This window comes from Oncorhynchus mykiss, chromosome 13 (assembly GCF_013265735.2).
Source record: "Oncorhynchus mykiss isolate Arlee chromosome 13, USDA_OmykA_1.1, whole genome shotgun sequence".
Classification (NCBI taxonomy): Eukaryota; Metazoa; Chordata; class Actinopteri; order Salmoniformes; family Salmonidae; genus Oncorhynchus; species Oncorhynchus mykiss.
In genome coordinates, this window is record NC_048577.1 from 37,901,648 (window position 1) to 37,922,649 (window position 21,002).

The 21,002-nt window shown below is 46.1% G+C and overlaps 1 protein-coding gene across 1 annotated transcript in view; it reads right to left on the reverse strand.

Annotated features, from left to right (window-relative positions):
* Nucleotides 1-2,445: 2,445 nt before the first annotated feature.
* The window catches only part of LOC110485169 (contactin-associated protein 1), a 34,947-nt gene continuing 16,390 nt past the window's right edge, over nucleotides 2,446-21,002 (reverse strand). Inside the window, exons 11-24 of the mRNA XM_036940972.1 lie at nucleotides 15,966-16,072; nucleotides 15,650-15,772; nucleotides 14,829-15,032; nucleotides 14,554-14,710; nucleotides 14,328-14,455; nucleotides 14,058-14,231; nucleotides 13,462-13,680; nucleotides 12,999-13,238; nucleotides 12,578-12,817; nucleotides 11,248-11,375; nucleotides 7,129-7,222; nucleotides 6,469-6,699; nucleotides 6,290-6,334; nucleotides 2,446-5,328 (exon numbers count right to left, since the gene is read on the reverse strand). Of these exons, the coding sequence (XP_036796867.1) occupies nucleotides 5,126-5,328; nucleotides 6,290-6,334; nucleotides 6,469-6,699; nucleotides 7,129-7,222; nucleotides 11,248-11,375; nucleotides 12,578-12,817; nucleotides 12,999-13,238; nucleotides 13,462-13,680; nucleotides 14,058-14,231; nucleotides 14,328-14,455; nucleotides 14,554-14,710; nucleotides 14,829-15,032; nucleotides 15,650-15,772; nucleotides 15,966-16,072 (2,293 nt within the window). The 3' untranslated portion in view covers nucleotides 2,446-5,125. The remainder of the gene's footprint in view (nucleotides 5,329-6,289; nucleotides 6,335-6,468; nucleotides 6,700-7,128; nucleotides 7,223-11,247; nucleotides 11,376-12,577; nucleotides 12,818-12,998; nucleotides 13,239-13,461; nucleotides 13,681-14,057; nucleotides 14,232-14,327; nucleotides 14,456-14,553; nucleotides 14,711-14,828; nucleotides 15,033-15,649; nucleotides 15,773-15,965; nucleotides 16,073-21,002) is intronic.

Sequence of the window (21,002 nt, forward strand, 5' to 3'; positions counted from 1 at the left end):
ACCCCTAGCCTCAACTACAACCCTAACACTAACCCTAACTTCTTGTCCACATCCTGGCTCAACACTACCCCTAGCCTCAACTACAACCCTAACACTAACCCTAACTTCTTGTCCACATCCTGGCTCAACACTACCCCTAGCCTCAACTACAACCCTAACACTAACCCTAACTTCTTGTCCACATCCTGGCTCAACACTACCCCTAGCCTCAACTACAACCCTAACACTAACCCTAACTTCTTGTCCACATCCTGGCTCAACACTACCCCTAGCCCCAACTACAACCCTAACACTAACGCTAACTTCTTGTCCACATCCTGGCTCAACACTACCCCTAGCCTCAACTACAACCCTAACACTAACCCTAACTTCTTGTCCACATCCTGGCTCAACACTACCCCTAGCCTCAACTACAACCCTAACACTAACCCTAACTTCTTGTCCACATCCTGGCTCAACACTACCCCTAGCCTCAACTACAACCCTAACACTAACCCTAACTTCTTGTCCACATCCTGGCTCAACACTACCCCTAGCCTCAACTACAACCCTAACACTAACCCTAACTTCTTGTCCACATCCTGGCTCAACACTACCCCTAGCCTCAACTACAACCCTAACACTAACCCTAACTTCTTGTCCACATCCTGGCTCAACACTACCCCTAGCCTCAACTACAACCCTAACACTAACGCTAACTTCTTGTCCACATCCTGGCTCAACACTACCCCTAGCCTCAACTACAACCCTAACACTAACCCTAACTTCTTGTCCACATCCTGGCTCAACACTACCCCTAGCCTCAACTACAACCCTAACACTAACCATGGAGTATTGTACTATATCCTACTTGACTCTTTGAATACCATGAGGTGTTGGAGCTTGGCTTCAGGTAACACCAACTTAATTTACCCACTGGTTTCATCTGAGGTGTTCCAATTTTCCCCATACCATCATGGATTTATTAGAACTGTTCACCAGACAGACACATTGTGCCTTTGTCAACAGGTAAAGGGAAAATACACCGTTTTAATTTCCTTCAGGATTCTTTATTGAAGTGTCAGTTTGGTTTTGCTTTGATTAACATAGTTATGGTCATTTACAGTGAAATTATTACAAAACAAAACCAACATAACAGAAAGGGAGAGAACAAAAACTCCACGATTTCAGTGTGGTCACAAACACAAAGTCCTGCAGTCGGTTACCACCTTCAGCAGGGTTTTACGAAACCTGAAACATCCGGTTTTCAGGGATACAGTATCTTCAACCTAGCTTCTTTTCCCCCTGAAAACCAGATGTGGGGACCCCGCTCAGGCATTTATTTTACACCTGCTACATTAGGTCATACAGTCACTAACTGTCTGGTGCCCCCTCTTGCAAGATTCTATAGGGTAGCGACCCACAGAGGGGTCTGGCCCTCTTAGACTCCCCTGCCTGCTCCTCCCTCTAGCCTGGCCCTAGCTCTGCCTCCTCCGCTGTAGGGACCAACACTAGTCTGTCATATGATGCTATGATGCTATGCATATGACCCTGCTTGTAGGACGGACAGAATCCTCGTCTCCTTCACCCTTGTGCTCGCTCCCTCAACCCCTTATTACATTTGAGTCTCCTTTACACAGAGAACCTTAGCTGCTCACTCGGTCGGTCACCCTATACGGTTGGCCAAGTTGATCGGCAGCTAAGTTGATATTCCACTCTTAGAAAAAAAAGGTGTTAGATAGAACCATAAAGGGTTATTTGGCTGTCCCCATAGGAGAACACTTTGAAGAACCCTTTTGGGGTTCTACATGGAACCAAAAAAGGTTCTCATACGGGGACAGCTGAAGAACCCTTTTTTCTAAGAGTGTAAGGTAGGGAACTTGCTATAGACTGCCAATCAGCACAGCTCTAAGAGCTGATGGTGTCATACAGTGTAGTAAAGTTTGTGGTCATACCCAAATCCTTAAAAATACTGATATTTTGACCGGATGAAGATCCGGTTCGGATCGAAACGTTGTCAATAAAGCGGTGAATTTGGGAGCATAAACAATGTTCTGGTCTTCCTGTTCTTTTCAGTGTAGTCACTGATTATCAAAAAGCTGTAGAGCAACATCTGAGGAGGGAGGAGCCTGTCTGGACAGCACCCAATCACTATCTGCTCACCGTTCTGCTATTGGTGGACGACAACAAGTGAGTTGGATCATTCACATCATCAGTGCAAAGACTATCCTCATCATCAGTAGGGAGGGTTAGGTGACAAACAGAACTGTGAACACACAAACCAACACGTCTGCTGTACATTCAAGCACACACACTCCAGGGACCACGCATGGATGGACTAGCTAAGGTGTGGCATCGCAGTGAGGCCAGGCAGGATGCACATGTACTGTAGTCCATTTCAAATAAACGCATCGCAGCGTAGACATTTACATAATATATCAATAAGTCGACTAAAAGGCTTCAAAGCACATTTGATCCAGGTTGTTGACTGGTTTAATATGAACTCTGTAACAGGTGATTGTTCATCTCTGTACAACAACACATCATTCCTATTTCTCCAGAGGTGGAACATGTTACTACTCTAATTGCCCAACGCTAACATTTATACTATTGAAAATGGTACATTCTTACAAATATGTCTTGGGAAAAAGCCAGGCATGGCCAATTCTATCTTATAATTGATTGTAATTGTAATGCTTTTTACCGTCTAGTCTTAACGGGTTGTCCTCTTTAACAGGCTAAACCTAAGATGTTAGAATATGTTCTATGATGTTTCTACTGAAACATCGGGAGGGTACTGTATTGTCCACATCCTGAACATGTGAGAAAGCTATGCTGAATAGTTTTCTGTTTAATGAGTGTACATACCATACAGAGAACACACAGAGAGGAGCAGAGCAGGTCTTGGTGCAGAGCCTGTCCATATTACAGGGTCAAGATTAGGATTTACATTCAAACCTCTCAGCCTCATTTTCAACTGTTTCATACAAACCATAGGAATGAAAAAAGTCGATAAACACCTTATTCATATATTCACGTATACATATTATGTCTAGGATCCTAACTGCTGCAAGTTGCTGCGAACGGAACAGACACAAAAAAATATATTTAGGTGATCTGAGCTGGAAGCGGCTGATTTTATTGCATTTCATTGCAAGGTGCGATCATCATGCTCTATATATTCATAGCTTATGATTTTCAAAATGCTCTTGTGATTTCTCTCTTTTTTACTATGATGTATTACTGCTTGAGCTTCAAAGGGCGCTGGGTGATGATGTCAGAGACCTAAGCTTTGGCTACCACGCCACACATTACATGGGTCCAATGACGTTTCACCTACTGGGAACATCTTCCCTGACCGTAACCTCACCCACCGTCTAACCTGAAATCGTGACTTTCCAGACAGGGAAATATCATTGGACCTAAAGGAAGAGAAGCACCATAAGAAGCACCTACCCACTGGGCACAAACGTCAATTCAACGTCTATTCCACGTTGGTTCAATGTAATTTCATTTAAATAATGTGGAAACAACGTTGATTCAACCGGTGCCCAGTAAGTAAGAAGCAACAGCAGCGGGGGGCGGCACAGCACAGTACTGTCCTACAGAGCAGTCAGATGCAAAAATAATCTAGTGTGGTGAGAAGAAGTACAAGATTGGCATTGACATTGTTGTGGTCCTCTATACAATATGCCAGTGTGTGTGTGTGAGTGAGTGTGTGTTTGCATGTCCAGATGTTCATGCGGAGCAGCTCTTTTCCTGAAAGACATTGGTAATGATTCCTGACCAGGCTGGTCGACAGGGCTGCTGTTGGTAGGGGCCCCTCCACGCCGGGGCCTCTGAATCTGAAATAGCACCCAGATTTTGGCTGCATTTAAAAAATATATATATTAAAAATTAAGATTTTGGCTGCATGTTCACTCGCTACTGGAAGTCAAACAGAAAACGAAGCGCGGGGTTGAGGATTAATAGCAATAAGGAGTCCCTGGTTCAACATCGCCATTCCCTTTTCTGCAGCGCACCAACGGTCAGTCTCACACCAACACGAATAGCACTACCGTTGGGGAAACGTCAAACTACCACGGCTTCTTAGCGCTACCCACCCATTTCATATGTTACTCTGAGGATTCTGAACAAGAATACTGGCGATCGTCTTATATTCCGAGCCAAATGTCACATGTATTCAGTATGTTTTGTTGATCGTACATGACTGCTTAATTGATTGGTTTGGGAATCGGTTAGGAATCGCAGAGCATACTGTAATTGGCCAAGCTGCTATCTAATGAAACTAACCATTAATACATGTTCCTCTTTTGTATAGGTATGCAATTTCATAGGCTGAAATACAACAAATATATGTTTATATGCCTTCCATTATTCTTTAGATATGTAATCTCAAAGCTTAGAGCTCCATGCTTTTTATAGCTTCTTCAATTGGTGTTAAGCAGGAAAGACTGTTTGCAGATGCCAGATTGTGCTTGTTGTTGTTGTTGCTGCGGTTGTTGTTGCGGCACTGTTGCAGCATCTCTCTGTGGTGGATCCTGGCTCACTAGTCAAAGGATGGGACAAGTGGGATAGTTTGGATGTCTTTATCAAAATGGCTGCAAGAGTGGATTGTCGGAAAGAGTTACACAGTAGATGGCATTGATCTATCAAGTGATCTCAATAACAGACCTACAAACCAGAAGAGGCTGCTGAATACGTGTTACTGCGTGTGAGGATATTAGTAAGATGTAAAAATGTCACAATTCAACGTGACCTGAAATCTAATTCCCTCAGTTTATGTCTCAAACCCTAAATGAACTCATGGGGTTATTTCTGATCTCGTTTTGCTCTGTCGAGGCACTTCAGTTGGTCAACCCTTCAATGCAGTGTGAGCCTGGTCAGTCGTCACTCACGCAATACGGGCTTGATTTGATCTCCAAAGCCTGCAAAACGGTGAACCCGTCAGAAAAACAACACTATGTCGAACACCAGGCTTAAGATAACACATACCTGGGGAAAGGAAAACAAAACCGAAAGGTAAATCAAAAAGTTAAAGGAATTATAAAACATAAACAGGTATTGTGGTTGTTGTAAGCCCCAAAACCTCCCCACTTCAATCCCTCCCACCCACTCCTCCCTCCCACCGTTCCGCAGCCTGAGGCTAGTCACTCCGAAAGTCTTCCTCTATCGCTGGATATCGCTTCTTCTCCAGGGTCCCTGTCAGGGGCCGGGAGCTGCTGCCTCCAGGGGACTCCAGGAAGTTCTTGGGCTCGTTGGTGTGGTAGCTGCCCTTGTAACGGTACAGATAGATGTAGATGCTGTACAGACCAATGAACAGCAATATCACGGCCGCGGCGACGACAACTAGAGGGAGAAACACACACAGTCAGGGTGTGGTTAAAAGAGCAAACAGCTGTAAATCCATTGTTCGTCACGTTGGAATTGCCACTGTGAAAATATATACCTGTATCTCAATGGACGATCCCTTTCAATCAATACCATTATGACCATTATTGGTTTTCTGCCAAACTCACTTAACTCCCCTTTAGAGACCAGAGGTATCATTTCTTATACAGCCACATATTGTTATGAGGCAGCCATCCATCTCAAATGATGTCCAATAACTGGAGGAGGTCGGCAAGGGGACAGCAGGACCAGCCCAGACATCAGAAGTCAAACTCAGATGTTCTGCGTTACCATAACAACCCTGTACAGATGTATCCAGTACATTAAACTGAAGCATATATCTGTGATGAATAGTGGAGGGAGGGGCAGCTCTAAATATAGTTGATCCGGTGAGGATCTCAGACAGGGATAGTGCAGACTACAGACTCTCTGAGCTGCTGTCTAGTCCTGGGCTTCCTTCGCCTCTCATATTCAGCAGACACAAGAAAATATCCTTCCTCATTCCAGCATTTGTTCTGGTATATGTCACATTTTTTGGTTTTAGCGTCAGGACGGAAAGCCTATTCTGGAATCTGATAGTTTCAGATTTTAGGATTAGAGGATTTTAGGAAAATAAAAATGAGAATTTTAACTACTGCCGATCTGTGTCAGTAGGGGAGAGAGAGAGTGAGCAAAAGAAAAAGAGAGCGAGAGAGAGAGCGGGAGAGAGACAGAGAGAGGTAGCAAGAGGAAGAGAGAGAGTGAGAGGGAGAGAGTGAGAGGAGGCTTAATCTGAATCTTGAGGTAAACTAAGGTCAGGGCTCACAGATGGCAGACGACAGATGAACACTTACATGAATAGATGTCACAAAAATCATCAAAGTATAGTTTCATGAGAAATGATTCACATTATTGTGAATCGTAAGCAGTAAAGACTTACCTGTCAACCAAAACAGGCCTAGGTCATCGTGGATATAGATGTATTCTGAAATGAAAAAATACATCCAATATGTTATTATGAGAAACTTATACTATCATCACTAGGTCATGAAGGCTTCTGGGATATGTAGTCCCGTGTAAAGTAGATCTACTGAAGGCTTCTGGGATATGTCGTCTCACCTATAGAAGTGAACCAGTGGTCCGCCTCCCAGGGGACATATCCATGGACAGGAGGGAAGGCCCCACAGTTAGACTCAGAGACGAAGCCCTGCACGGTGACCGGCGGTTCCGTCTCGTTCGGCCGGAAGAGGGTCTTAAGAGGGGCGTAGATGTTGTACCTCACCCCAGATATACAGCCCACCAGACCAGGACTGTTATGCCTCTGGATCTCATAGTCAATGTCACCCACCTCTGAGGGGGTTAGAGAGAGAGACAGAGGAGTTACAGTGTGCACATCCACCGCAACTAATTCCCAAACTTACAGTGGGACAACTGATACCTTACTTCCACGGGTAACAGTTTATTTGGATAGTCCATCTGTAGATGCTCTACAGACTATCAGTAACATTTCAACTAACCCTAGTTCTAACCCTAACCCTAACCCTTATCCTAACCCTAACCTTAACTCTTACCCTAACCATTATTCTAACCCTAACTGTAACAATAACCTTCGCAAGCAGTTGTTTATCAACAGATAGTTTGTTGATAGTATGACCATCTGTAGAGCACCTACAGATGGAATATCCGGACTATCCAAATAAAGTGTGACCAAATCAATTCCCAAGAGGAAAGTAGAAATGTTTCAGCTGGGGGGGGGGGGGGGGGGGGGTGAAATCTTACCCATCACTCTCCCCAGGAAGATGTTCTTGGGTGAGTCAAACCTGCCGTCCTCCACTAGGGTGATCTTCTCCACTATCGGCTCCATGTAGTCCACCTAGGAGGTACACACATCAACACAAACACATTGACATTCACACACAAGCATAAACATGTCAACATGAACATATAAGTCAGACTGAAAATACACAACTTACAAACCAAGCAATGTGGTACTAAACAATCCTGATTTGTGATTGACTTTTAAACTGTGGTGCAGGAGGTAGGCAGTGTTAACAGGTGTAGACATGGAAGAGATCCATCAACCACTCCTGGGCTACAATCACCTATCCGGACCCGTTTTACTGCCGATGCGGAGCCCCACCGGGCCTTCATGACTGGACTACCGACGTTATCTGCACGAGGGAGTTATCCAACTGGCTCCTCCATCGCGATGTTACCTGAATCGTTAGCTGTCTTATCGGCTGCTATCTGAATAGGTCCATCTGACAATTTTTCTTGGGTCACTACAACTAGATCTCTTTTGCCAATTGGATTGATCCCTTGTACCACACGGAACCCCACTAATCTACTAACGGAAACGCACGAAGTGGCTAAAAACAGAACACCGACCTACGCTAGCTTGCTACCGATGGCCCGGCTAGCTGTCTGAATCGCCCTTACTCCAACCAACCTCACTACTAACTGGACCCTTATGATCACTCGACTAAGCATGCCTCTCCTTAATGTGAATATGCCTTGTCCATTGCTGTTCTGGTTAGTGTTTATTGGCTTATTTCACTGTAGAGCCTCTATAGCCCTGCTCATTATACCTTATCCAACCTTTCAGTTCCACCACCCACACATGCGATGACATCACCAGGTTTCAATGATGTTTCTAGAGACAATATCTCTCTCATCATCACTCAATACCTAGGTTTACCTCCACTGTATTCACATCCTACCATACCTTTGTCTGTACATTATACCTTGAAGCTATTTTATCGCCCCCAGAAACCTCCTTTTACTCTCTGTTCAGGACGTTCTAAATGAACAATTCTCATAGCCTTTAACCGTACCCTTATCCTACTCCTCCTCTGTTCCTCTGGTGATATAGAGGTGAATCCAAGCCCTGCAGTGCCTAGCTCCACTCCTATTCCCCAGGCGCTCTCTTTTGATGACTTCTGTAACCGTAATAGCCTTGGTTTCATGCATGTTAACAATAGAAGCCTCCTCCCTAAGCTTGTTTTATTCACTGCTTTAGCACACTCTGCCAACCTGGATGTTCTAGCCGTGTCTGAATCCTGGCTTAGGAAGACCACCAAAAATTCTGAAATCTCCATTCCGAACGACAACATTTTCAGACAAGATAGAACGGCCAAAGGGGGCGGTGTTGCAATCTACTGCAGAGATAGACTGCAGAGTTCTGTCCTACTATCCAGGTGTACTCAAACATTTTGAACTTCTACTTTTACAAAATCCACCTCTCTAAAAACAAGTCTCTCACTGTTGCCAGCTGCTATAGACCACCCTCTGCCCCCAGCTGTGCCCTGGACACCATATGTGAACTGATTGCCCCCCATCTATCTTCAGAGCTCATGCTGCTAGGCGACCTAAACTGGAACATGCTTAACACCCTAGCCATCCTACAATCTAAGCTTGATGCCCTCAATCGCACACAAATTATCAATGAACCTACCAGGTACCACCCCAAAGCCATAAACAAGGGCACCCTCATAGATATCATCCTAACCAACTAAATACACCTCTGCTGTTTTCAACCAAGATCTCAGCGATCACTGCCTCATTGCCTGCATCCTAAATGGGTCAGCGGTCAAACGATCTCCACTCATCACTGTCAAACGCTCCCTGAAAGACTTCAGCGAGCAGGCCTTTCTAATCGACCTGGCCGGGGTATCCTGGAAGGACATTGACCTCATCCCGTCAGTAGAGGATGCCTGGTTATTTTTTTTAAATGCCATTCTCACCATCTTAAATTAGCATGCCCCATTAAAGAAATTTAGAACCAGGAACAGGTATGGTTCTCTCCAGACCTGAATGCCCTTAACCAACACAAAAACATCCTATGGCGTTCTGCATTAGCATCAAACAGCCCCCGTGATATGCAACTTTTCAGGGAAGCTAGAAACCAATACACACAGGCAGTTAGAAAAGCCAAGGCTAGCTTTTTCAAGCAAAAAAATTGTTTCCTGCAACACAAACTCTAAAAAGTTCTGGGACACTGTAAAGTCCTTGGAGAATAAGAAAACCTCCTCCCAGCTGCCCACTGCACTGAGGATAGGAAACACTGTCACTACCGATAAATTCACTATAATTAATAAGCATTTTTCTATGGCTGGCCATGCTTTCCACCTGGCTACCCAGACCCCGGTCAACAGCACTGCACCCCCCACAGCAACTCGCCCAAGCCTTCCCCATTTCTCCTTCTCCCAAATCCAGTCAGCTGATGTTCTGAAAGAGCTACAAAATCTGGACCCCTTCAAATCAGCCGGGCTAGACAATCAGGACCTTTTCTTTCTAAAATTATCTGCCAAAATTATTGCAACCCCTATTACTAGCCTGTTCAACCTCTCATGTCGTTTTCATGTCATTTCGAATCCCACCATACCTTCTCCGCTATGCAATCTGGTTTCAGAGCTGGTCATGGGTGCACCTCAGCCACGCTCAAGGTCCTAAACAATATCTTAACCGCCATCGATAAGAAACAATACTGTGCAGCCGTATTCATTGACCTGGCCAAGGCTTTCGACTCTGTCAATCACCACATCCTCATCGGCAGACTCGATAGCCTTGGTTTCTCAAATGATTGCCTCGCCTGGTTCACCAACTATTTCTCTGATAGAGTTCAGTGTGTCAAATCGGAGGGCCTGTTGTCCGGGCCTCTTGCAGTCTCTATGGGGGTGCCACAGGGTTCAATTCTTGGACCGACTCTCTTCTCTGTATACATCAATGATGTCGCTCTTGCTGCTGGTGAGTCTCCGATCCACCTCTACGCAGACGACACCATTCTGTATACTTCTGGCCCTTCTTTGGACTCTGTGTTAACAACCCTCCAGATGAGCTTCAATGCCATACAACTCTCCTTCCGTGGCCTCCAATTGCTCTTAAATACAAGTAAAACTAAATGCATGCTCTTCAACCGATCGCTGCCTGCACCTGCCCGCCCATCCAACATCACTACTCTGGACGGTTCTGTCTTAGAATATGTGGACAACTACAAATACCTAGATGTCTGGTTAGACTGTAAACTCTCCTTCCAGACTCACATCACCCTACTCAATAAATTGGATGCAGTCTATCACAGTGCCATCCGTTTTGTCACCAAAGCCCCACCACTGCGACCTGTACACTCTCGTTGGCTGGCCCTCGCTTCATACTCGTCGCCAAACCCCCTGGCTCCAGGTCATCTACAAGACCCTGCTAGGTAAAGTCCCTCCTTATCTCACCTCGCTGGTCACCATAACAGCACCCACCTGTAGCACGCGCTCCAGCAGGTATATCTCTCTGGTCACCCCCAAAACCAATTCTTACTTTCCGCCTCGCCTTCCAGTTCTCTGCTGCCAATGACTGGAACGAACTGCAAAAATCTCTGAAACTGGAAACACTTATCCCCCTCACTAATAGCTTTAAGCACCAGCTGTCAGAGCAGCTCACAGATTACTGCACCTGTACATAGCCCATCTATAATTTAGCCCAAACAACTACCTCTCCCCCTACTGTATTTATTTATTTTGCTCCTTTGCACCCTCATTATTTATATCTATACTTTGCACATTCTTCCACTGCAAATCTACCATTCCAGTGTTTATTTTTTATTTTATTCTAATTTTTTACCTGCTATATTGTATTTACTTCGCCACCATGGCCTTTTTTTTTGCCTTTACCTCCCTTATCTCACCTCATTTGCTCACATTGTATATAGACTCATTTTTCTACTGTATTATTGACTGTATGTTTGTTTTACTCCATGTGTAACTCTGTGTTGTTGTACGTGTCGAACTGCTTTATCTCGGCCAGGTCACAATTGTAAATGAGAACTTGTTCTCAACTTGCCTACCTGGTTAAATAAAGGTGAAATAAATAAAAATAATTAAAAGACATTGGGGTGAAAAATCAGCGCACCTGTGTCCTGATGGTCCTGTTGTGTCTGGTTATGTTGACGTAGTGGGGGTATCCATCTGCCAGGTTCCTGAAGGACAACTGGTACTTGTGGGTAATCAACCCCAACCTATACCTCATGTCTAAGGTTCCTGTGGAGGGATGGGGCAACAATACACTCCACAGTTCATAACGTAAGGCATTAAAACATTATATTTCCATTAACTATTGTGAGGAGTATGGCTTGTGGCTGCTTTCCGTGATGCATTGTCGTCTCTACCTTCCTGCCCTTTGTGCTGTTGTCTGTGCCCAATAATGTTTGTACCATGTTTTGTGCTGCTACCATGTTGTGCTGCTGCCATGTTGCGTTGCTACCATGTTGTTGTCATGTTGTGTTGCTACCATGCTGTGTTGTCATGTGTTGCTACCATGCTGTGTTGTCATGTGTTGCTGCCTTGCTGTGTTGTCATGTTGTGTTGCTACCATGCTGTGTTGTCATGTGTTGCTGTCTTGCTGTGTTGTCATGTTGTGTTGCTACCATACTGTGTTGTCATGTGTTGCTGTCTTGCTGTGTTGTCATGTTGTGTTGCTACCATGCTGTGTTGTCATGTGTTGCTGCCTTGCTGTGTTGTCATGTGTTGCTGCCTTGCTGTGTTGTCATGTGTTGCTACCATGCTGTGTTGTCATGTGTTGCTGCCATGTTGTGTTGTTGTATGAGAGGTCTCTCTTTATGTAGTGGTGTGTTGTCTCTTGTCGTGATGTGTGTTTTGTCCCCCCCAATTTTTTAATAAAAAAAAAATCCCAGCCCCTGTCCCCGCAGGAGGACTTTTGCCTTTTGGTAGGCCGTCATTGTAAATAAGAATTTGTTCTTAACTGACTTGCCTAGTTAAAGAAATAATTCATTTAAAAGATTGTAAAGTACAGTGATGGCTATGGCTATATATATATATATATATATATATATATATATATATATATATATATATATATATATATATATATATATATATTTTTTTTTGTCCAAGTCCTATCTTGCTTTGTGTTTCCACTCAAATAAATGGGATGACTAAAGAACATACCACAGGAGGTTGGTGGCACCTTAATTGGGGAGGACAGGCTCGTGGTAATGGCTGGAGTGGAATCAGTGGAATGCCATTCCATTTGCAAACTTCCAGCCATTATTATGAGCCGTCCTCCCCTCAGCAGCCTCCTGTGGAGCATACAGTAATCCAACTTCAATCAGTGACAGTAAAATTTTAATTCAAAAGCCAGTTCAACCGAACACTCTCTGCCTTGAATCTTAACCATAATCACCCATAATGTTAAAGCGCTCCTCCCTGCCGGGCGTTCCTACCATCTTTCTTCAGGATGACAGCCATGTAGTCCTGGACGAAAGAGCTGATGTAGAGCAGTACAGCCGGGGTCTGGAAGGTACTGAAGCTGAACTCTATCTCATCACTGGTGTCGTTGTAGCCCAGGCTGAAGTTGTGGTAGTGGGGGTCCAGCCAGTTAGCCCACCACTCCTCATTGGTCGTAGGCTTCTTTCTGATGTTGTAGCGCAACCACGATCCTATCTCAAAGTAGGCCCCGATGTCTAAGGGGGTACAAACAGGATCAAGCTGAGCCAAATGCCTATTTCCATTATGAAACGTTGTGGTTATCGCCAACACTGTCAAAACAAATCAAGGTTTCTGTAACCCAGTATGCTTAAGGCCGTCGTAGTGATTCTGGGGCTCCATGAAAAACCGAGGTAACCCAACCTGTGTAGAGCTCACCTTTGTGGCAGTAGAATCCGTCGAAGGCAGTGTTGCCGCAGTCACAGGTGTAGGCGGCGTAGCCCTCGATACACTGGGCGGCGTTTCGACACGGTATGGTCGCGTTCAGACACTGGCCCGTACAGTTCCGCCGTATACCCTGTTCCTCATTCGCTTTGCCTTCCAAGTCAAGGGTTACACCGTTCATTCGTAACCCTCGGAGGCAGCCCAGGAATGGCCACAGCGTGCGATTGGCTGCGCCTGGATATATTGGGACACCGTCAGTAAATCATCACATTGCAGAGTAGAGCATTTTGGATTAATAAGAAGAAAAAAGTGTTTGTTATAAGAACAAAACAAAAAATATGTTTCCCGTGTGCTGTTGACACTCATAGGAGTGGACTACATCAACCAATGGGAGAAGTCCAAAATCCTTGTCGACCACCACCCCGCCATCCCCAGCCCCAGCGGCCAGGTGACGTACCCACGAGGAGAGGGTGGGTGAACTCCATGGTGACAAAGGTCTGGCCAGGGAAGCGTCTCACAGCCCATGGCTGGTAGTCCACCTTGATCCTGGCCAACTTCACGTTGAGCTCTGCCTGGACAAAGTGCCACTCGTTGTCATTTAGAGGCACCGGCGAGCGTAGCGTCACGTTGAGGATGCCGTCTCCCACCATGAATATGAAGACCAGGTTCTGGGTGGCTGGGAGAAGGATGAAGAAGAGACAAAACAGAATGAGGGATGAAATATATTATAGAAATAAATACCGTAAAATATTGATAATATCATTTGTAAACCTTTTCATTCATCAAGTTATTATAAGTTCCATTGCAAAAAAAACTTTTCGAAAATTGTAATTCGGGAATTATGTTTCTTGCCTTTGTCCCATGTGGCTCAATCGGTAGAGCATGGTACTTACCATGCCAAAGGTTGTGGGTTTGATTCCCGCTGGGACCACCCATATGTAAATTGTATATACACATGACTGGCTGTAAGTCGCTTTGGAGAAAAGCCTCTTTTAAATAGTGTATATTATATGCCTTTATATGATTCACACTAGATAATCTGTGGTAATTTACTGTTGAGCTCAATGCGTATGAAGTTACGCAGCCAGTCGTCTGAGTTCTCCAGGAAGACTCCGTGGGGGCGGTAGGTTTTAAAGTGGAAGGAGATGTCGACGGTGCTGCCTGGCCTGAAGGTGGGGAACTCGATGTAGGTGGGCTTGGTGAACGATATGGTATTCCAGATGCTCCCTGTGAGGACAACGAGGCCATGAGATCCAAACCAGAACCACGATAAACAATCATTTGACTAATTATATACCGCAGAATGGTTTTACCACAACTCACTGTCGCCGTGGCAACGTAGGGGCCCAAGGCTGATGTGGGCCTTTGACCCCGTCCTGTTGGTGTCCCCCACCACCACCTTCCTCACTGGGAGGTGGTCCTTCCACATCAGATAGCCCTTGTCTGAGTACCTGCACAACAGGTTCAATTTGTACAGTAATGTATATCAATCTATGGAAACACTTTTCTCAAAGTTATAGAAGAGTCTTTCAAATCCTTTCTCTCTCACCATTGGCGGTAGTCAGCGTCACAGTTACAGTGAAACCTGGCGTCAGTGCAGGTCTGGTTGATAGCACAGCCACACTTCCCACTCTCAGGGAAAGCCCCGCCCCAGTACTCGTGACTCTCGTTATTTCGACCAATCCAGAAACTGTAAGGTCTCCCATCTGAATGACATGACAATAGAGCAAAGGAATGTGATTATTATGATTGAATCATTGAAATGTTCTATGATATATACAAATAGGTACAGATTGCCCATAGGCCCTAACCAGTCCTACTCACTGGGCGTGTTGAGGATGCGTGACTTGTAGCAGGAGTAGTCGATCCACTGTTCACAGTACATGGAGGTGTTGGCCAGTGCTGTGACATCGTCCCAGGAGGCATTCCAGTAGTTGACGTCTCCTATGTAAGGACGGTCCACCGTGCTACCGGTCACCTTGATGCCGTCGATGCGGTCATGCATCACTATCGTCCATGCCTTGTCGGCTTTGTCAACAGACAAGGAAGGGGTTGAAATTAAAGGGTAAAAATGTATGATTGTGTAAGTGAGAAAGAGAGAGAAAACTAGCGAGAGACAACGTGAGAGAAAGCACATCGACTACTGAGGAATCTGTTTCCAGAGATCTGAAATGATCACAGACAGCTCTAACGCAGTAGACCCTGACGAATCTAAGGGATTTACATGGAACCTACAGTCATAGGATTGGGTTAATTGGATAGGATTGGATGGAGAATACTCTGTCCCCACAACCAATTACTAATCTGGCCCCAAACTGGTTCTCCATTGTCCTTGTTGGTGTTCATTATTCCATGTTCAACATCCAACAGATGGCCCTGCTGTCTCCTCTGCTGCTGCTGCTGTTGCCTTTTCATTCCTCATGGAACACACAGTCATCATTCACCTCAACCTGAACACAGTTTAACATCAGGGTCTCTGCCTCAATATGTTCAATAACAGTCCATTTCTGAAAGGTACTGTAAGCACTGACTACCGTTATGTTCGATATGCACCACGGAGTCATGTTGGTCAGATGGTATAATATAACTGGATGCTAGTACATTTTGTGAATGTAGAAAATACATTTGACAAGCCAGTTACTCACATTTCATCGTGCAGTACACCTCGAATGGTTTCAAGGGTCCGCTCAGGTCCGGGTCTATGGTATAATTCCCTGACCAGGATTTACCAGTAAGTCTGTAGGCCTCACACGACTCTTTGTAGACCGCTGTTGGGGAAGAGAGGAGCAGAAGTCGTATCTTAACTTACACCAGCAAGGTTAAGGATGACATGGGTCTGTCTCACACTGCCTCAGTATATAGGCCTCAACAAACTGCTTGTTACACTGGTGAGGTTACGACAACATGCTGTCTGTCATTAGTACTCGCAAACAACATTAGGCTCTCTCAGGAAATACTCACACATATGGCACACCTCCCCTTTGTAGCCTGTGTTCTCACACAGACATATGAAGTCATCCCAGGACTGGATGCATCTGCCCTCGTGTTCACAGGGGTTTGGAGTACATCTAGAGAGCACACCATGCGGGAGTGTGGGTAAAAGTCAAATGGGGCATGTACAGTGCATTCGGAAAGTATTCAGACCCCTTGACTTTTTCCACAATTTGGTACGTTACAGCCTTATGGATTAAATTATTGTTTTCCCTCAATAATCTACACACAATACCGCATAATGACAAAGCGAAAATCTTTTCTTTTTTTTATAAATAAAAAACAGAAATACCTTATTTACATAAGTATTCAGAGCCTTTGCTATGAGACTCAAAATTAAGCTCTGGTGCATCCTGTTTCCATTGATCATCCTTAAGATGTTTCTACAACTTGATTGGTAAATTCACTTGTGGTAAATTCAATTGATTGGACATGATTTGGAAAGGCACACACCTGTCTATATAAGGTCCCACAGTTGACAGTGCATGTCAAAGCAAAAACCAAGCCATGAGTTCGAAGGAATTGTCCATAGAGCTCTGAGACAGGATTGTGTCGAGGCACAGATCTGGGGAAGGGTACCAAAATATTTCTGCAGCATTGAAGGTCCCCAAGAACACAGTGGCCACCATCATTCTTAAATGGAAGAAGCTTGGAACCACCAAGACTCTTCCTAGAGCTAGCCGCCCGGCCAAACTGAGTAATTGGGGGAGAAGGGCCTTGGTGTAACGGTTTTCTTGATGAGAAGGAGAGTCGGACCAAAATGCAGCGTGTAGATTGCGATCCATGTTTTAATGAACAAAACATAAAACACGAATCAATACAAACACTACAAAATAAAGAACGTGATGAACGTAACGAAAACCTAAACAGCCTATCTGGTGAAAACACATAGACAGGAACAATCACCCACAAACACACAGTGAACCCCAGGCTACCTAAATATGGTTCCCAATCAGAGACAATGACGAACACCTGCCTCTGACTGAGAACCATATCAGGCTGAACATAGAAATAGACAAACAAGACATGAAACATAGAATGCCCACTCAGATCACACCCTGACCAATCAAAACATAGAAAATACAAAGTAAACTATGGTCAGGGCGTGACAGTACCCCCCCCCCCCAAGGTGCGGACTCCGGCCGCAAAACCTGAACCTATAGGGGAGGGTCTGGGTGGGCATCTGTCCGCGGTGGCGGCTCTGGCGCTGGACGTGGACCCCACTCCATGACAGTTTTAATCCCCCTCCTAAACGTCCCTAAATAGGTTACCCACCACAATGATAACATGGGACAGAGGGACAGCTCGGGACAGAGGTAACTCGGGACAGATGGGTAGCTCAGCCCTGAGAGGAAGCTCAGCACTGAGAAGAAGCTCAGCACTGAGAGGAAGCTCAGGCAGGTGGTTAGATCCGGCAGATCCTGGCTGGCTGGCGGTTCTGGAAGATCCTGGCTGACTGGCGGATCTGGAAGATCCTGGCTGACTGGCGGATCCGGAAGATCCTGGCTGACTGGCGGATCTGGGAGAATCTGGACGACTGGCAGATCTGGGAGAATCTGGACGACTGGCAGATCTGGGAGAATCTGGACGACTGGCAGATCTGGGAGAATCTGGCCGACTGGCAGATCTGGAAGAGTCTGGTCGACTGGCAGATCTGGAAGAGTCTGGTCGACTGGCAGATCTGGAAGAGTCTGGTCGACTGGCAGATCTGGAAGAGTCTGGACGACGGGCAGATCTGGAAGAGTCTGGACGACTGGCAGATCTGGAAGAGTCTGGACGACTGGCAGATCTGGAAGAGTCTGGACGACTGGCAGATCTGGAAGAGACTGGTCGACACAGACTGGCTGCTCTGGCTGCTCCATGCTGACTGACAGCTCTGGCTGCTCCATGCTGGCAGACTGCTCTGGCTGCTCCATGATGACTGGTAGCTCTGGCTGCTCCATGCTGACTGGCTGCTCCATGCTGACTGGCAGCTCTGGCTGCTCCATGCTGACTGGCTGCTCCATGCTGACTGGCAGCTCTGGCTGCTCCATGCTGACTGGCTGCTCTGGCTGCTCCATGCTGACTGGCTGCTCCATGCTGACTGGCTGCTCCATGCTGACTGGCGGCCCTGGCTGCTCCATGCTGACTGGCGGCCCTGGCTGCTCCATGCTGACTGGCGGCCCTGGCTGCTCCATGCTGACTGGCGGCCCTGGCTGCTCCATGCTAACTGGCAGCTCTGGCGGCTCCTTGCAGACTGGCAGCTCTGGCGGCTCCTTGCAGACTGGCAGCTTTGGCGGCATCCTGCAGACTGGCAGCTCTGGCGGCCCCTTGCAGACTGGCAGCTCCATGCAGACTGGCAGCTCTATGCAGACTGGCAGCTCCTTGCAGACTGGCAGCTCCTTGCTAACTGGCAGTTCTGAACAGGCGGGAGACTCCGGCAGCGCTGTAGAGAAGGAAGGCTCTAACAGCGCTAAACAGGCGGGAGACTCCGACAGCGCTGGAGAGGAGGAGGGCTCCGACAGCGCTGGACAGGCGAGGCGCACTGTAGGCCTGATGCGTGGTGCTGGCACTGGTGGTACTGGGCCGAGAACACGCACAGGAAGCCTGGTGCGGGGAGCTGCTACCGGAGGGCTGGGGTGTGGAGGTGGCACAGGATGGGTTAGACCGTGAAGGCGTACTGGAGATCTTGAGAGCGGTGCTGGCACAGGACGTGCAAGGCTAGGGAGGTGCACAGGAGGCCTGGTACGTGAGACTGGCACCATCTTAACCAGCCGACTAACACGCACCTCAGGACGAGTATGGAGCGCTGACCCAGGTGCCATCAAATCCCCGACACGCTCCGTCGGGCGAATTCCATGTTTAAAACACCAACACAGCAACTCCCTCATTTCTCTCTCCTCCAATTTCCCCATTAACTCCTTCACAGTCTCTGTTTCGCTCACCTCCAACACCGGCTCTGGTCTCCTCCTTGGCTCCTCACGATAAACAGGGAGAGTTGGCTCAGGTCTGGCTCCTGACTCTGCCACACTCTCCCTGAGCCCCCCCCCAATACATTTTTGGGGCTGACTATGGGGCCTCCGTCCGCGCCGCCTTGCTTGCTTCGCAAACTCCATTCTCCTATATCCTTCCGCGCACTGCTCCATCGAATCCCAGGCGGGCTCCGGCACTCTCCCTGGGTCGACCGCCCACCTGTCTATCTCCTCCCAAGAAGTATAGCCCATACTGTACTCCACTTTGGGCTGTTCTTGCCTGTTGACACGCTGCTTGGTCCCTTTGTGGTGGGTGATTCTGTAACGGTTTTCTTGATGAGAAGGAGAGTCGGACCAAAATGCAGCGTGTAGATTGCGATCCATGTTTTAATGAACAAAACATAAAACACGAATCAATACAAACACTACAAAATAAAGAACGTGATGAACGTAACGAAAACCTAAACAGCCTATCTGGTGAAAACACATAGACAGGAACAATCACCCACAAACACACAGTGAACCCCAGGCTACCTAAATATGGTTCCCAATCAGAGACAATGACGAACACCTGCCTCTGACTGAGAACCATATCAGGCTGAACATAGAAATAGACAAACAAGACATGAAACATAGAATGCCCACTCAGATCACACCCTGACCAATCAAAACATAGAAAATACAAAGTAAACTATGGTCAGGGCGTGACACTTGGTCAGGGAGATGACCAAGAATCTGATGGTCACTCTGACAGAGCTCCAGAGTTCCTCTGTGGAGATGGGAGAACCTTCCAGAAGAACAACCATCTCTTCAACCCACCAACAATCAGGCCTTTATGGTAGAGTTTCCAGATGGAAGCCACTCCTCAGTAAAAGGCACATGACAGCCCGCTAGGAGTTTGCGAAAAGGCACCTAAAGGACTGTCAGACCATTAGAAACAAGATTCTCTGGTCTGATGAAACCAAGATTGAACTCTTTGGTCTGAATGCCAAACGTCACGTCTGGAGGAAACCTGGCACCATCCCTATGGTGAAGCATGGTGGTGGCAGCATCATGCTGTGGGGATGTGCAGTGACGCTCCCATTCCAACATGACAGAGCTTGAGAGGATCTGCAGAGAAGAATGGGAGAAACTCCCCAAATACAGGTGTGCCAAGCTTGTAACGTCATACCCAAGAAGACTCAAGGCTGTAATTGCTGCCAAAGGTGCTTCATCAAACCTGTTTTTGCTTCATCAGTATGGGGTATTGTGTGCAGATTGATAAGGAGGAAAAATGATTTAATAAATGTTTTGAAGAAGTCTGTAATACAACAAAATGTGGAAAATGTCAAGGGGTCTGAATACTTTCTGAATGCTCTGTATACAAAACATCTCTTTCCATGACATAGACTGACAAGGTGAATCCATGTGAAAGCTACGATCCCTTATTGATGTCACCTGTTAAATCCACTTCAATCAGTGTATATGAAGGGGAGGAGACAGGTTATCAAAGGATTTTTAAGTCTTGAGACAATTGAGATATATGGATTGTGTATGTGTGCCATTCAGAGGTTTGAATGGGAAAGACAAAATATTTAATTGCCTTTGAACAGGGTATGGTAATAGGTGCCAGGCACACCGGTATGTATCAAGAACTGAAAAGCTGTTGGGTTTTTCACAGTTTCCCGTGTGTTTCCCGTCTCCCCTAATCTGCATCGGATGCACTCATAAATGCATTGCTACTGACAGAATGTTTCAGAAATACTGTATCAAGTTATGATGCTGTGTGCATTTCATCAAATGTTCGCAGTCAAACAACCAATAATACTGCACAACTCCTAAATTGAACTCTGGTGTGTTTACTGCCATAGTTCGGATAGTTTGGACTAGTGTCCCTTAGTTCAGATAGTTTGTACTGGTGTCCCTTAGTTCGGACTGGTTTCATTAGTTTGGATAGTTTGGACTCGTTTCCTTAGTTCATATAGTTTGGACTGGTTTCCTTAGTTCGGATAGTTTGGACTGGTTTCATTAGTTTGGATAGTTTGGACTGGTTTCCTTAGTTCGGATAGTTTGGAAT